This window comes from Typopeltis vanoorti, chromosome 20 (assembly GCF_054136105.1).
Source record: "Typopeltis vanoorti isolate ZY-2024b chromosome 20, IOZ_Tvanoo_1.0, whole genome shotgun sequence".
In the NCBI taxonomy this organism is placed as follows: Eukaryota; Metazoa; Arthropoda; class Arachnida; order Uropygi; family Thelyphonidae; genus Typopeltis; species Typopeltis vanoorti.
In genome coordinates this window covers 30290888-30307412 of record NC_143568.1, presented here as the reverse complement: position 1 = coordinate 30307412, position 16525 = coordinate 30290888, and the positions used below count along the sequence as shown (strand labels likewise).

Sequence of the window (16525 nt, the reverse complement as noted above, 5' to 3'; positions counted from 1 at the left end):
TATCTCTGAAGGAATAACAAAGCAACTACCATTCTGCTTAATCTATATTTTAATAAATTTAAGCCTATAGTGAAACTTTTGAGGTAGATCTGTTAAAGGTTTAGAGATAGGAGAATGAAATGAAATGTCACTTTTTCAGCTACATGAATTTCCATATCTTAAATGAAATGATAATGCATGGAATATACCCCCCCCACACACACACACTATCACATTAATAATTAAAGGTTACAGAGGTAATCTTGCTTTCAGAATGCCCATACTTAAATACATTACTTACAATGGAATGCACCATTACATCGTGCATGAAGGACCTACACAATGAGATGGAGTTCTTATATGTTTGAAAACAAATGTACATTAAAGAAACTTACCTGGATTGATTATCTCTTCACCATCTATGAACCTAACTATCACACTTTTTCTTTTCCTGTTTGATTTGATTTCTTCATCAGGAATGCCTAGCATACTTATTCTTCGGTTATGAGCAGTATTAAATTCTGTTAAATTCTGAAGAATAAAATTTAAAAAAATTAAAACTTAATACACAGAAAAGAATGAGATTCAAGGAAAATTCTTAAAATCAGTTTTATCCTTAGTTATCAATGGTTATGATATTAGCAACAGGTCACTTACGTCTAACTCTGTTTCTGTTTCTGGTAAACCTAGAAGCCCTCCTTCTATTTCTTCTCCTTTTTTTTCTGGCTCTTCAGAGGAAGGCCTGTTTGCTTTCTGTGGTCTTTCTCGCAAGATATATGCACGAGTTGAGGCACCAAAATGGAAAGTGGTATCAACAGGAAGTTGAGTTGGCTTAAAAGATTCAAGTCGTACACTACCAATGAATGTGCCATGTGCTAAAGAGAAATATTAAAACTATTTTTAATAATGAGTATTTTGTTAGAAATACATTATTTTCAAAGCACAAGCAAAAATGAATTGAGATTTTCTATTTGTTTTAATTCTTATTTAATATTTACTAAAAGTCATAAAAACACATGTAATAAACAAAACATCATTACTGAAAAATTAATAATGTGTCAGCCTGACATTGGCTGCATTTGCAGTTGTGAAAGATTTCTTACTATAAAAAGTTAGGGGTATTGTGCTCCACCCATTTAAAGTATTAATAAGTTTCACTAATGACAAGGTTTGCTGGCAAGCTCCAATGCTTTCAGTTTGTTTCTTGCAGATGATCTAGTGAGTTCAGATTGGGACTCTGGGTTGACTATTGCAATGTCGCAATGTTTTGCTTTACTCTCTTCAAACCACAGGTTTACAGCTATTGTTTTATGACATGGACCTTTACCATGCTGGATAGCTTAAGGATTGGTACCATAAAACCGTCATAAAGCAGGATATGCATATTTATTCATATCATCAATATTGGACTTAGCAGTCATGATTCATACATTACAACTAGTGGTCCATCCACATCATAAGAAGTAAATCCACATTATTACATTAGTACCTCCAAACTTCACTATTAAGACAATACACTACACACATTAGGCTAACTATAAACAAACTGGAAGAACACAGAGTGCAACTGATAATTTCATACAAATGATTGCTCCACAGCTCATGTTCTGTGTCCACAACAACTGGTGATGTGCATCTGCTAGCCAAAGAAAAGCTGCAGCTCTTCCATGAAAATTTGCAGCAAGTAGCTCTTTACATGTTATGGAAGCCCTTATTTAATTGCATGTATTTAGAAATATGAACATCTACTCACTCCATCTCCAAGCAGAGATTCCAAGTCACAGTAAGATGAGGTAACTAGCTCAGGAGTTAGCTCCTGTGAGTGAGCATTTCAGTCCTACTACATCATATCTTGGATACTTTTAGATTCCTATTTCTTAAACACGTTGCCAACTGTGAACCTGAGAATACTTTATTACTGCACAATATCACACAAACATTTTGTGATACCTAGAAATCAGTTATTTGATCACTTTTTTTTTTATATGAAATGCTAGTAACTTTATATCATCTATTATTCAGTATACGAGATCAAAACGATTACAAAGAAAACAACTGATAGGCTTTACATTATGGAAAGATGTACTAATACTATTACTAGTTTCAAATTCTACTAAAAATTTTATTTTTAACTGAAAATTAACTACAGCAAACCATCCACTATAACAGATTATCCTGGACACCAGTGATTCCCAATACCCATGTACCCCTTTTAAAGTTTTTATAACACTGGTAGGGAGTGAGGCAAGTCCACGTCCACGTCGTGCTCCCTAGGACCTTCCGTAGGGTACACCCCTACAAGGATGCTAACGGACCTCTGTGAAGAACAACGGACAAATCAGTGGAAGAGGATTTGTATCCCAACAGTAAAATGTGCGGAAGAATCTTCAGAGGAGCAGACCTCTATAAACAACCCGGGCTCAGCTGGCTCCAGCTGTCAGTACCCGGTCAGGGCCCCTACCTAGGGTTACAAGGAAAAATAAAGGATTCAATCCTCTGGCAAAGGGAAGCAGCATTGTCAGTACTTACACAAGGTTGAAGTCTCATGATGACGGTAAAGCTTGTGATTAGAAAATTGCAGATGGCAATACAGTTTATTGTGTAATACTGCAGAGCAGAAAGCAAATGGAGAAACTACTGCTCTATTCTCTCTCCAGACTAACCACCATGGCGAGCAAATCTACACAAATGGCCCCAAGTTACCGGCGTCCCTTAAATGGAACAGGGGTGCGAAGAATCCCCGGGCTCAACATGGTGCGCTCAGTAAAACTAGGAACCTGGAATGTCAGAACCTTGTATGAAGCAGGTAAGCTAAGAAATGCTATCCAAGAAATGAAAAGACTTGAAATTGGAATTTTAGGAATGAGTGAAGTTAGGTGGCCAGGATCAGGCAAAACTCAAGTCAATGACATGACAATGTATCACTCTGGAAGTTGTGAAAACAACCATCAAAACAGAGCTGGAATAATAATAAACAAAGAGATCAATAAGTCACTGTTGAATTTCATCCCTTACTCAGATAGGATGATGTTATTAAAACTGAAAGGACAACCACTAGATGTTAATCTTATACAAGTCTATGCCCCTACTGCTGACAAGAGTGATACCGAGATTGAAGAATTTTATGATCAATTAAAAGAACTAATGAAAAATACAAAAAAGCATGATATTAACATAGTCATGGGTGATTTCAATGCTAAAGTTGGGAAAGGTAGAAGTGGAGATGTAGTTGGTGAACATGGACTGGGCACAAGAAATGAGAGAGGTGACCGTCTTTTTCAATTCTCCCAGGAAGAGGGGCTAATAATCACAAACACATGGTTTAAGCTACCACCTCGAAGATTGTATACTTGGCGATCACCACAGGATAATAATGGGAATATAGTCAGAAACCAAATTGATTACTTACTAATTAATCAACGATTTCGAAGTTCTATAAAGAGTACAAAAACCTATCCTAGTGCAGATATTGCTTATGATCATAACCTACTGGTGGCAGAGTTACAACTTAGACTGAAAGCTATGCTTAAGAAACATCAACAAAAAAGGTTTGATTTGGGAAAATTAAAAAACACAGAGATAAGAAGCAAATTGAGTTAAGATCTGAATCAAGAGCTAGCACTTATCAAGAATGATGACATCATGAGGGTTGATGAATCGTGGGACAAATTGAAATCTGTCTTCATAGAGAAATGTACCAATACCTTATGTCCTAATAGAGCAGTAAAAAAGAAAGATTGGATGACTGATGAAATTCTCTCTCATGGATCAACGCAGATCATATAAAAATCCTAATCCAACAAAATATACAGAGGTTCAGAAAATTATTAAACACAAGATCAAAAAAGCAAAAGAAATCTGGATGAATGAAAAATGTAAAGAAATAGAAATTCTACAGGAAAAACATGACAATTTTAATCTACACAAAAAGATGAAAGAGACCTCAGGTATATATAAGAAAAAACAATTCTGTATCCTTCGAAACAAAAAGGGAGAAATTATATCCAAAAAGGATGACAAAATACAAGAATGGGTGAAATATATAGAAGAACTCTTTACTGATGACAGACAGAACCCAGAAAATACTTATGAACATATGGAAGGTCCATGCATTCTAAAATCAGAGGTAGAATGTGCATTGAACTCAGCTAAAAATGGTAAAGCCCTAGGACCAGATAGAATACCGGCAGAAATAGTAAAGTTATTAGAAGGTGACAACATTAACATATTAGTAAAGCTATTTAATAAGATCTATGATACAGGCATAATCCCTCAAGACTGGTTACAGTTGACCTTCATCATGCTACCTAAAAAAGTAAAAGCGAAAACTTGTAATGACTATAGAATGATCAGCCTAATGAGTCACGTTCTCAAAATGTTTCTGAAAATAATTCAAAAAAGAATATACAGAAACTGTGAAGACACCATCAGTGATACCCAATTCGGCTTTAGAAACGGCTTGGGAACAAGAGCGGCTCTTTTCTGTTCTCAGATCTTATTTCAAAAATGTATTGACCAAAACAAGGTAATATTCATTTGCTTCATCGACTTCGAGAAAGCATTTGACAAAGTCCAACATGCTAAAATGATTGTACTATTAAAAAGAATTGGATTAGATGGTAAAGACATCAGGATCATTGAAAACTTATATTGGAACCAAAAGGCATCTGTTCAAGTTGATGACATTATTACAGACTCCATTAACATCAAACGAGGAATAAGGCAAGGATGTGTGCTGTCACCTCTTCTTTTTAACATCTACTCAGAAGCCATATTTCAAAAAGTCTTGGAAGGAAGAAAGGGATTAGTGTAAATGGTGAAATCATCAGTAACATCCGATATGCCGATGATACAGCTCTTCTGGCTGACAATATTCAGGATCTTCAAAATCTTTTGGAGCTAATAAATGCAGAGAGTGAAAAAATGGGATTAAAAATAAATATCACCAAAACTAAATTCATGGTCATAAGTAAGAAACCAATTCTTAATTTAGCACTTTCTTTAAATAAGAAACAAATAGAAAGAGTGGCAAAGTTTAAATATCTCTGATGCTGGTTAAATGAAGATTGCAATCCAGAAATGGAAATAAAAGTTAGAATTGAAATGGCAAGAAAAAATTTTCTCTTGATGAAATCAACACTGTGTAACCGCAGTTTAAACTTAGAGCACGCATGGTTAAATGCTATGTATGGTCTGTACTGCTGTACGGTGCAGAAACTTGGACCTTGAAGACAACATCAATAAAAAGACTTGAAGCCTTTGAGATGTGGTTATACAAATGAATGTTAAAAATCCCATGGACAGCAAAAACGTCCAATCAGGAAGTACTGAAACAAATGGGGAAATCACGTGAACTTTTAGATACCATAAAAAGAAGGAAAAGTGCATATCTTGGTCACCTACTTCGTAATGAAAAATATAAGATACTTCAATTGATTATAAAAGGGAAGATAAATGGAAGAAGAGGACAAGGAAGACGAAGAAATTCTTGGCTGGCAGATATCAGACAGTGGACTGGTATGAACTCTGAGAGACTGCTCAGAATAGCTGAGAATTGCTCAAAATTTGCCAAGGTGGTCGGTCGCCGACCTCCGATAGGAGATGGCACTCAAAGAAGAAGATAACACTGGTGTATCCCCCTCTCAAGAAAATGGCCATTTGATAGAAGATATAATATTTCATTCAAACATGAATAAAGGTATTTATAAATTATAAAGATATTTATTTTTTTTAACATTTGTGTTTATCATAAGTTATAAAATAAAAAATAAAATTTCAAAGCCTTGGCTGCCATATTCACGTGGTACTTCAAAGAAAGAAAGATTCCAGAGGAATGGAAAACCTCAAAAAAACCATACTTCTATTCAAAAAAGGGAACAAGGAAGACATAAAAAACTATCGTCCAATCTTATCTCACATATATAAGATCATGAACAGAGTAATACTGAACAGAACCCAAAACACTCTAGAAGACAACTCCAGCAGAGAGCAGGCAGGATTCAGAAGAGGCTTCTCCACAATAGATCATTTCACAACTAACAGAAAAATGCAGAGAATACCGAATCCCTCTATGTTTCCTCTTCATTGATTTTAAAAAAGCATTTGATACCATACAACACAATGCAGTCATCAGTGCCTTACTGGAAATAAATGTGGACCCTACTTATATCCACATGATAAAAGAAATTAACAAAAATCAGACCACACAAATAACCCTATTTGATCAACCTATAAATATAGATATAAAGAGAGGGGTCCGCCAAGGTGATGTGATCCCCCCCAAACCTATTTACCAACACTTTAGAATACATTCTGAAAAAAATAGACCTAAACAGAGGAATAAACATAGATGGTGAAAAGCTACAAATTCTTATGTTTGTCGATGATCTAGTACTGATATCCCACAACCCACAACCCAAAAGACCCAGAAGAAATGGGTGAAAAAGTATACACAAACAGCAGTAAGATAGGCTTAGAAATGAATCTAGAAAAAACAAAATGGATCAAAAACATCTGCACAAGTGACAGTCACCTATGTATTGATAACATCCCTATAGAACAAGTTGACTCATACAAGTACTTAGGACAAACAATAAAAATCAATAACGATTTATCTCAAGAACTAGCAAAAAGAAAGAAAGCTGCATGGCTATCATTCAACAGACTAAACGAAACACTTACTGATCCAAATCTTGACATCTCTCCGAAGAAACTATTTAATAGTGATATTCTACCATCACTCACATATGGATCAGAAACATGGAACACGACAAGAAAAGAAGAAGAGACGCTCAGAATAACTCAGAGTGCAATAGAATGCAGAATTTGTAACATCAGCAGAATGGAACATGTTAGAAACATGGAACTAAGAAAGAGATCAGGCATAAAAGATGTGGTAACTGCAGTATATGAAAGCAAGATGAGATGGGCAGGTCACATAGCCAGACTCAAGGATAACAGATGGACATATAGAACACTCAACTGGCAACCAAGAATAAAGAGAAAACCAGGAAGACAACCTACAAGATGGGAAGATCCATTAGTGAAATCTATGGGTATAACATGGAAGAGAGAGGCTCAAGATCGTTGGGGACATCTTTGCGACCTGCACTCATGGAGAAATCCTGAGTGAAATACAGGTCCATCAAGATCAAGATTAATAAGTTATAAAAATTTTTAAAAAATTTAATTATTATAAAATGCATTTTTAGTTATACAAATTCAATATATATATACAAAATTATGAAATTTAAATTTTAAATAGTGAATTAAATTTTAATATTTCATTAATTATTTCATATAACATTTAATAAAGATTCAAATTTTAAATTTCAAAAAAAGTGAGAGTTCCTCAAAAATCACAACATCCAATTGCTTCAGTGACCAGGTAACTCTCCTGACATTAACCCAACAATAGAAAATTCGTGGGTCATAGTGAAAAAGAGACTTGGAAAATTAAATTGTGACAAAGGGTAACTTAATACAATCCATCATAAAAGTATGGTTTCGAGATGCATAAATCAGAAAAATGTGTTCTATGTTGGCTAAGCAAATTAATGAACTTATTAGGAATAGAGTGGGCACATATAAATTATTAGGTAAAGTTGGAGTTTAATTTTTGTACTTATTTTCTTGTGAAATAAAAATTTTTCTTTAATATGCAAGTTTTCGGATTAATTTGTTCCCTACTGTAAGATTCAAATTATACATGCATGTCAAGAGCCTCACCAGTTCAGGTGATCATTCCTTTAGTATGGGGGCTCATATCCAATCTATTTTTGTAGCTTGAAATTTTTATCCAGGTTATGCAATAACTAAGAGACATATATGTAATAATTATAAAAACTACTTATCAAAAAATACATAATACAGAAACAGAGCATCTGTGAGAAAGCAACTGGGTAGCACTTGTGAGGAAACAAATCTATTCAGCACTTCTTCTGGATAACTTCAAGCATTCTTATTAGAATAGTGCTCACAGGTCAGGCATGAAGTAGTGTTTTAAAGGAAAAAATCCAAGAAGAGAAATCTGATTTTGAGAGGATATCAAAAATTATCAAAACACAGGGGGGAGTGAAGTGAAGTAAATATTTCTTCTAGAAAAAATGTAACGAATTTCAGAATAGCAAAGTCATGTGGACCACAGGAAGTTTGTTACAGTGGATAGTTTACTATACTATATGTCGTGATGAATGGGCTAGCAATACAGTATATAGGGAGTAAGAGACTTGGTCGATTGTAAAACATGAGGAATATTCTGTCAAGAAGGGGTATATGTGGAACTACAAGGCAAGTGATCATGACAAACTTAGGAGGAAGCTTGAATCCAAGATCTACTGTATTGTATTCACTGTATTATATCTGTGCCATGGCATAAAACACTGAAAGGGAAAGATGCTAATAGTGCATGGGAGATAGTTAAGGGACATATAGAGCAAGCAATTGTTATGTCTCCTGCCATTGTTATATCTTCTTCTTCTTCTTTGTCTTCTGTGTGGCGTCACTTTCCTGTAAATTTTCTATCTTAAATCCTTGTCATACCAAATAAGCCTGAAATCTCTAACCTATCTCTCCGGGGCTGCTTCTCTATTCGGAACTCTGACGAAACTTGTTTATTTTAGCTGCGCCAGCCAGAGTCCTAGTACAGAAGAGTTCTTGTACAAAGAAACCTTCCCAGAGTTTAAGTGTTACCTAATCTTATTAAAGTATTAAGTGCCTATAGAAACTTCAACATTGCAGTCATGGCCTAAACTTTCTAAACTTTCTTTAATTTCCCTTATTCACAGGTTCGAACTTTAGCGAGTGGTAATTTTAATCTCATGCTCAGACAGACTCAGACTTATATAGGAAAAACATGTTTATTAATTATCAAGATTACAAACATTAAGCTTACACACATCAATGATATCATATCAAAATTCTAATTTACTAGCTAAACAATAAGGAACATTCTAATTATCAAAATACTCTAATCTTATATCTCTAGGTTAAATAAGTACACATTCACCATAAAACACTAGTTCAAATTCGAAATAAAACTTGCTAACAAAAATCAATTCACATTCAACTAAGTGTTGCATGCTCTCATGCTTTCAGACTACTAGATCAATATGACTAACACATATATTCAAAGATAATCAAGATCAATACTAAAAAACAGGTAAAGCAAGGCAGTGGAAATCAAACAGGCAAGTTATTTATACACTCTCATGATTCATCTAAATCACAAACATGGTTCTCGATATCAAACTACATTACTGCTACTAATGACCCATACACATTAACTAGGGTTTAGACAATCTAAGAATGCAGACTACTAGTCCAATTCAAACAACTTAACACATGAAACTGTCTCTAAATTCTCACTATCTTCTTTTCTAATCTCTGTCCATTTTCTCACACTGATCACTAATAGATAATACATAAAATGAAGATTTTGTACGTTACCACCTTGTTAGACGATTTCTCGATCCTTCCGTCTGTTCTTTGTTATGGATTGTCCCTCTGTACGGTGATCTGCCACCACGTGGAGTCACATGCTCGTCCTGATTTTTTTTCTTCGCTTCCTCTGGGCTTACGAACTTTTCACGACGCTGCTTTTAACACAAATTATCTTCAAAGGGAATCCTTTGCTGCCTTCTCATCGGTTAGAACCAGACCGATGGCCAAAACTCTAAACAATGTCGTCATCTCGTGCTCAACTTCTTCGATTTGTGCCACTCAGCAACTAGAAACATGTTGCCGCCATGCCGTCTTATTAGATATCAGCTGTGCTGACCCGCCTCGGAACTATGAACCATAAACTCGCTGCTGCCATGCCGTCTTATCAGATATCAGCCGTGCTGACCCGTCTTGGAACTACGAGCCTGTAACCCACGTGGCCGGGGAACACCACAGGAACAAAACCAGAAACGAAGGAGCCAAGAGAGCCTCCAGCCCCGTGAGTTCGTTTTTAAACTCTTCTATAGCGCCCTCTTCCATACTCCAAGCTTGTCTATAACGCTTTCCAATTGGCTGTCACCTCCTCGCTGAATGAGGATCGCTCTCTTCGGGGAATGCGAAATTTGAGCACCTTCCACGAATGCCTACTCATCGTTTTCGTTACGTCATCTTTGGTGGTCACACAGCAACCTTTGTTTCGTTCGCACGACAATATGCGATTTTATACATGGCATAGTTTAATATTGATGCTTTTGAAAGTTTAAGATTTCCATCTATTTTAGACAATACTTTAAACATAGTACAATACTTATTTCCTTCTTCAATTTCATTTTAATTTAGGATTCAATTTCTTCCTTTATATTTTAATTCCCTTCTTAAGCAAAGTTAACATCTGCATTTTTACCTATTATGTCTGTTTTGTCAAGAATACAAGTGTGCTTTTGCTTGATAGGGTTATTCTTGTTAAATCTTGAATGGAGCAGTTCTATTCTTGATAGAACCATCATTCAAGATCTAACACAATATTAAATTGTATACCTAAGGCAAGGAGAGTTAATCAGGTAGGACTTAGATGGATGAGTAATATCAATAAGCATGAGCTGCAGAAGAAAATGTTGTGGAGAGTATGTAAGGAGAAAGGTGATCAGTATGGTAAGGAAGGCAAAATCAGATTACAAGAAGAATCTAGTTGAGCAGGCCAGAGAAAATTCCAAAGAGTTCGTTTGTTACATGGCAAATAAGAGGAAGAATGATTATGAAAGATTAACTTTAATGAGTGCTGATGGTGACAGAAGCAGATAAAATAGTTGAGTTACTGAGTGACCACTTTACAATATCATCCAAGTGAAGTTACTGCTGTAACATATGTGACAGACACTGATGTGAGAACAGAGGTGGATGAATTGGAGGTTCTTAGTTGCAGAATCTCAATGTGAATACAGCTGTAGGATTAGATGGGATATCAGCTCACATTTTGCGAGAATGTGAAAGGGAAGTAGCAATGCCTCTGACTAGGTTCTTTAAGTCTCAGCTCTAGCAGACTTCCAAGGGAGTGGAAAGAGAGCAAAATAATTACCTTGCATAAGGGAGGTTCTAAAGACTGCAGTAGCAAATTACAGACTAATCAGTATCTCAGGTGTGGTGGTAAAAGTACTGGAAAAATTGATCAAAAAGAGAATTCAAGAATGGTAAATAAAAATATGATACTATATGAGAAGCAACATGGCTTTGTGAGGGATCAAGTCATGCCTTAGTAATTTACTAACTCTTTATAATAGAGTAGCAGATGAGTTGGATAAAGAAAATGGCACAATGATTCTGCTGGATTTTGCAAAGGAATCTAACAGAATACCACATTGAACACTGTTACACAAATTAGAACAAATGGAGATGGATGTGACACTGGTTATGTGAATAAGAGGATGGCTGCTGGGGAGAAGTGGTTAATGGAGGAGCAGAATTAAGGTGAAAACAGGTGGCTAGTGATGTGCTGCAAGGTTCAGTACTGGGACTACTAATGCTTAATTCGTACATAAATGATAGGAAATAAGCTGAAAGGAAATATTCAGTTGTTTGCTGATGATGCAAAATTAGGTGGAATAATAGTTAATCAAGGTGATGTGGAGAGCTTGCAGGACGATTTAAATAGGCTGTCAGCATGGACAAAAGATAATGGGTATCATTTTAATGTGGAGAAATGTAAAATTATGCATTTTGGAACAAATAGATTACAAGCCGTGTATCATATTAATGGCACTGTACTCCAGGAAATAGACGAAACTAGAAATTTAGGGATAGTGGTAGACAAAGAGTTAAAGTTTAGAGACCATATTGCTAAGGTAGCCCATAAGATTACTTGGTTATTGAAGAACACATTAGCATGTAAAGATCAGGAAGTTATTTTATTCCTCTTTATAAGGCCTTGATTGCCCACATGTGAATTACTGTGCTCAGATCTGGTCTCCTGGGTTTGTTGGGGATGAGGAAGCAGTGGAGAAGATTCAGAGGCCAGTGACCAGATGGTGAGTGGTCTGTAGAAAGTTCCCATGAGGATAGATTGAAGGTGTGTGTGGATTGTAGAAGTTGGTTGATAGAAGAAAAAGAGCATATATGATTGAAACATTTAAGTTGATTTAAGGGTTTTATAGGATTGATGTAGGGGAAATGTTTCAATGCTACTACAGGGGGTCGGAACAAGGGGGATGTGATTAGTAGGGGGGGGTGAGAACTAGGTTTTATGTTTGGAGAGTCGTGAATGAGTGGAATGGGTTGTCAGAGTCAGTTGCGAGTGTTTTGTCTGTTAATGGGTTTAAGGAGAGATGTGATAGATTGTAGGGATGGTTTTGGTCTCCAGACTTGGGACTCCATGGAGGTGCCCATATGATGATAATATTAATATAACCTCTCCCAGCCAAGTCAATCCCATCTTCCTCTGATGCTGCCTGTTTTTACAAATAAGACTATGGTTAGATGAGTATTGTAGCCTTAAAAGCACAGCCACCTGCCCTATTTGGAGGAAATGCCAACTAGACCTCTAGGGACGATGACTTTCATCACACTGTGAAAACCACTTTACCTATTGTAGGTATAAAGTGGTGCTGTGTTTTGGTCGCTAGTATAGGGTCTCCAATTTCTGTTTCGCCTTTTATGCAGTGTGTAAGTGGTGGCCTTGCTGAACATGCTCTGCACACTGTAATTACTGGACTAAGAAGCCAGTGTACTTCCTCCATTTGAGGGCAGAGTAGTAAAGTGCTTTCCGAAGGGCAGCTGTCAGATAGTACGCAGGACAGAACCTGTTGGTAACATTTTGGGAGGCTTCCTAATCAGTTGGCAATTAATTCTGCTACTGTTTACTCTGCTACGTTGTGCAGAAAAGAGTCCAAGTAAACAATTTGCAGGAGGCACTGCCTATGTGGGAGTCATGTCTGCAAGTCCATCACTACTGCACGCACCTATTATATAAATTTTCCCAATATTTTAATATTAAAAAAAGATAAAAATTTGTGTTATTGTAGTTAAAAAATCTCCCAAAAATATAATTAAAAAAAAAAAATTATCAAAAATGCAGCAAAAAGTACAAAAATAATAACATACTACAAAATCCAACAAAATCCATGTAAATAAACACTTCCAAACATTTCACCAACATCCACGGGATTAACACAAATATGAAAATTGTGTGCTACCATTATGGTGTTTAGAAGAAGCCACTGAAATGTATGTTCGTATGTCCACAGGATTTGACAGACTGACAAGGTAGTGCCGCTACCTGAGAGTTGGAGGTTGAAAATATGTACAGCAGCTGATGGAAGCTATGGCAAAAAAGTTCTCAAATGAAGACCTTCTAGAACTTTAAGCATGAGAAAACTGCAGAAAAACAGTTTAAAAAGCAGAAGAATAAGAAAAAAAAAAAAAAAAAAAAGAAAAAAAAAAGAAAAAAAAAAAAATAGAGCCTGCCACTCAAAAAGGTTTATAGTGAAAAAATTAGCAGAGGTATTTTATCTGTTTAAAGTTACTCTTTTTGTGATACTTTTCACAAATGATGCAAGCTGGATGTGATGGTAGACGGCTCCCTATCCTCTCACCATCCAGCTAATGCTGGGGTCCCACAAGGTTCAGTTCTCTTACCGACCCTCTTCCTTCTGTATATTAATGACCTACTTCAGTTGACCTCCAACCTAATACACAGTTTTGCAGATGACAGCACATTGCACTCCTCCCTTTCATTTGATAAACCTTATCCTACACAACTCAACCCACAGAACATCAATCACAACTTCCCTTAATTCGGACCTCCAAGCAATCCCCAATGGGGCTCAGATAACCTTGTCAACTTCAACGCTAGTAAAACTCAGTTCTGTCTTATTTCCCAAAAAGAACCATTTTCCCCCAGTATTATTTTTGATAACACTCAAATTCCCAGACAAGATGAAATTTCCCTCCTTGGAATTACCTTGACATCAGGCCTCTCCTGGCATAAACACATCACAACCATTGCATCCTCAGCTTCCAAAAAACTAGGATTTCTCTTTTGCTCAAGACGTTACTTCACCTCAAAACAGCTGTTAACCTTATACAAATCACAAATCCGCCCAACTATCAAATAATGTTCTCACATTTGGAGTGGAGCTCCTAAAATCTCCCTCAAAATGCTTGACTCAATACAGAGAAGAGCAATTAGACTGATAAATGATCCATCTCTTAAACTCACCCCCCCCCCTCAACTTTCACATAGACATTTAGTCTCTGCAATTTGTATATTCTATAAATATTTCCATGGAAAACGTTCAGCTGAAACAGCATCAATAATTCCCCCACTCTGTACTAAGCCCATTGGAACACGTACAGCTGCTACCCAACATACTTTCACAGTACACCTTGAAACCCACAGAACAAGTTTCTTTTCCACCTCCTTCATCCCTGCTACTACTATACTGTGGAACAGTCTTCTCCCTGATGTATTTCCCAAGGAATACAATACACAGGCTTTTAAATCGAATGTCAAAAAGTTTCTCCTTTCCCATCCCACTACACATATACGTTACTGAAGTCCTATAGATTGACCAGCCAACCTCTTGTATATGGGCCCAAAATAAAAAATAATAATAATAAAAAAAGCTGCAAATGTTTTATACACAGAAATTTATGCAGAAAAAAGGCAAACTTTGCAGATAAAGTTGAATGTAATGTACAAATTTTTGAAGAAGCCACTCCTGATCTCACTTCACCCCCCCCCCCACACACACAAAGATAAGTCTAGACCTTTCACAAGTTATGCATCTAGTGAACCATCTTCAGAATGCTTGTTGCAATTGCTGAATTTAAAGAATTTTTTACTTCAAAAACATATGACGTTCTAGCCTATTCTGATAAATTGTCCAATTAATAAAGCAACAGCTTTGAAGAATTATTCCTGCCCCTATTAGTTTCCAACTAATTATTTTGCTGGTAAGTGCACAAGAAGCACTATATACTCATATTTCATTATTCATTGAAGTACAATTTTACAGTAATTTTAAGTTACAATTTTTACACTTCATTATAAACCAAAGATAAAAATAAGATAAAAAATATAAGAAAACAAATGAATTTGCACATTTTAGCAGTCAGGAATGCCAACTGCTAACACATCCTTATGGTTCATATAGTAATTTCTGACTTACGATGGGAATATCAGAATAAATCTTGGCAACTGTAATAATTATCTAGTTAATTCTATCAGTCTGTATATACAAGTGATTTTCAGAAGCCCCATTTACCTAGAAATGTATTATTTTGGTAAAGTTATCAAATGATTTCAGATAAATTTTTCAATGAAACAACAGAGAAATATGCATATAGGCTGTTAAAATATGTTTACATTTTATGTTTTATTAGGCAATGTACGCAATAAATTATATAAACAGGGCAAAGATCTTAAGCTCGAATGACATTTACAGGCAGTCATATGTAAACATGATGAAAAACAATGCTTTATGATATATTTTAAATTTCATTTTTTTGGTAGAATAGACACAGATATTGTGAAACAATATCTACCAGTTTTTAACAAGTTTCATAAGTTAATCACAATGAATAGATAGAAAGATGGAAAATAAATATCTCTCTATTTATTGTCTTGACCTCACTATCTAGCAGAAAGTGGTGTCTCCTCAAATGTTCCTACAGTTTTGTCAAGAGATACAAGACAGCCAATTTTTCTGTATAGGCCAAAAGATGGCGAAACCAAGGCAATGCATTTCTGCAATGGTTCATGAATGTGTACAAGGTTGCATTTGTCTTGTTGGAGAAATAAATGCATATCAGGATGCACTTTTTGAATTCATGTTTAAATTTTTGCATTGTTCTAATATAATGCTCAGAGTTAATGGTGGTACTGGCAGGCATAATTGATTTTCATTTACTGATGAATATCGAAATCATGTCTTTGCAGCTAGATATACTCAATCACTTCATACTATTTCATCTATATTTGTTTCCTCTTCTTATATTGTGCTATTTTCATTATAATTCATATACCAGAAAGGTATATGAATCATATACCTTTCTGCAAAACTTCATACCAAAATAAGAAAAGATGAAATGAATCAAGTACTGTTTAGTTCAAACTGCTGTTTTGTTTAAAAAATTAATATTAAAAAAAAGGTATAAAAAATACAGAAGACAATTCTCAGCATATCCATTTAAGAGGCATTTACAGAGAAAAATATTTAGACTTTATAGATGATTCTCATTATAGCAAACATCACTGACAAACTACTCAACTAAAAAGTTCCTATTGAAGCCTCTCAGGTATGTCATTCCAAAAAATCACCACAGCATCTATTAACAATGAACTATTCCTGTGGTTCTTACAACTTGTTTGCTATAGTTAGAATAAAATTGTACTTATACATCTAGAAGCAACAACAGTCATCAAATCAGGTGATCTGCTAATATAAAATTAAGAGTGATGGTGGGTTCCATCTTATCTAATCTCTAATGAGATACCAGGAGTCAAAATGTCAACCTGGTAAGGAAATCAGGATGGATGAAAGGTTGTTTCTATTTGGAGGAAATTAATAATACAATTGCTCATTTCTGAAATGTTAAGATCATGTATACC

General features: G+C 35.5%; 1 protein-coding gene across 6 annotated transcripts in view; it reads right to left on the bottom strand.

Moving 5' to 3' along the window:
• The window catches only part of NiPp1 (nuclear inhibitor of protein phosphatase 1), a 164972-nt gene that overhangs the window by 46151 nt on the left and 102296 nt on the right, over positions 1-16525 (bottom strand). For all 6 annotated transcript variants that reach the window (XM_090409962.1, XM_090409965.1, XM_090409964.1 and 3 more), the window contains 2 exons: positions 637-854; positions 375-510 (listed from right to left, as the gene is read on the bottom strand). In XM_090409962.1, the coding sequence (XP_090266088.1) occupies positions 375-510; positions 637-854 (354 nt within the window). The remainder of the gene's footprint in view (positions 1-374; positions 511-636; positions 855-16525) is intronic.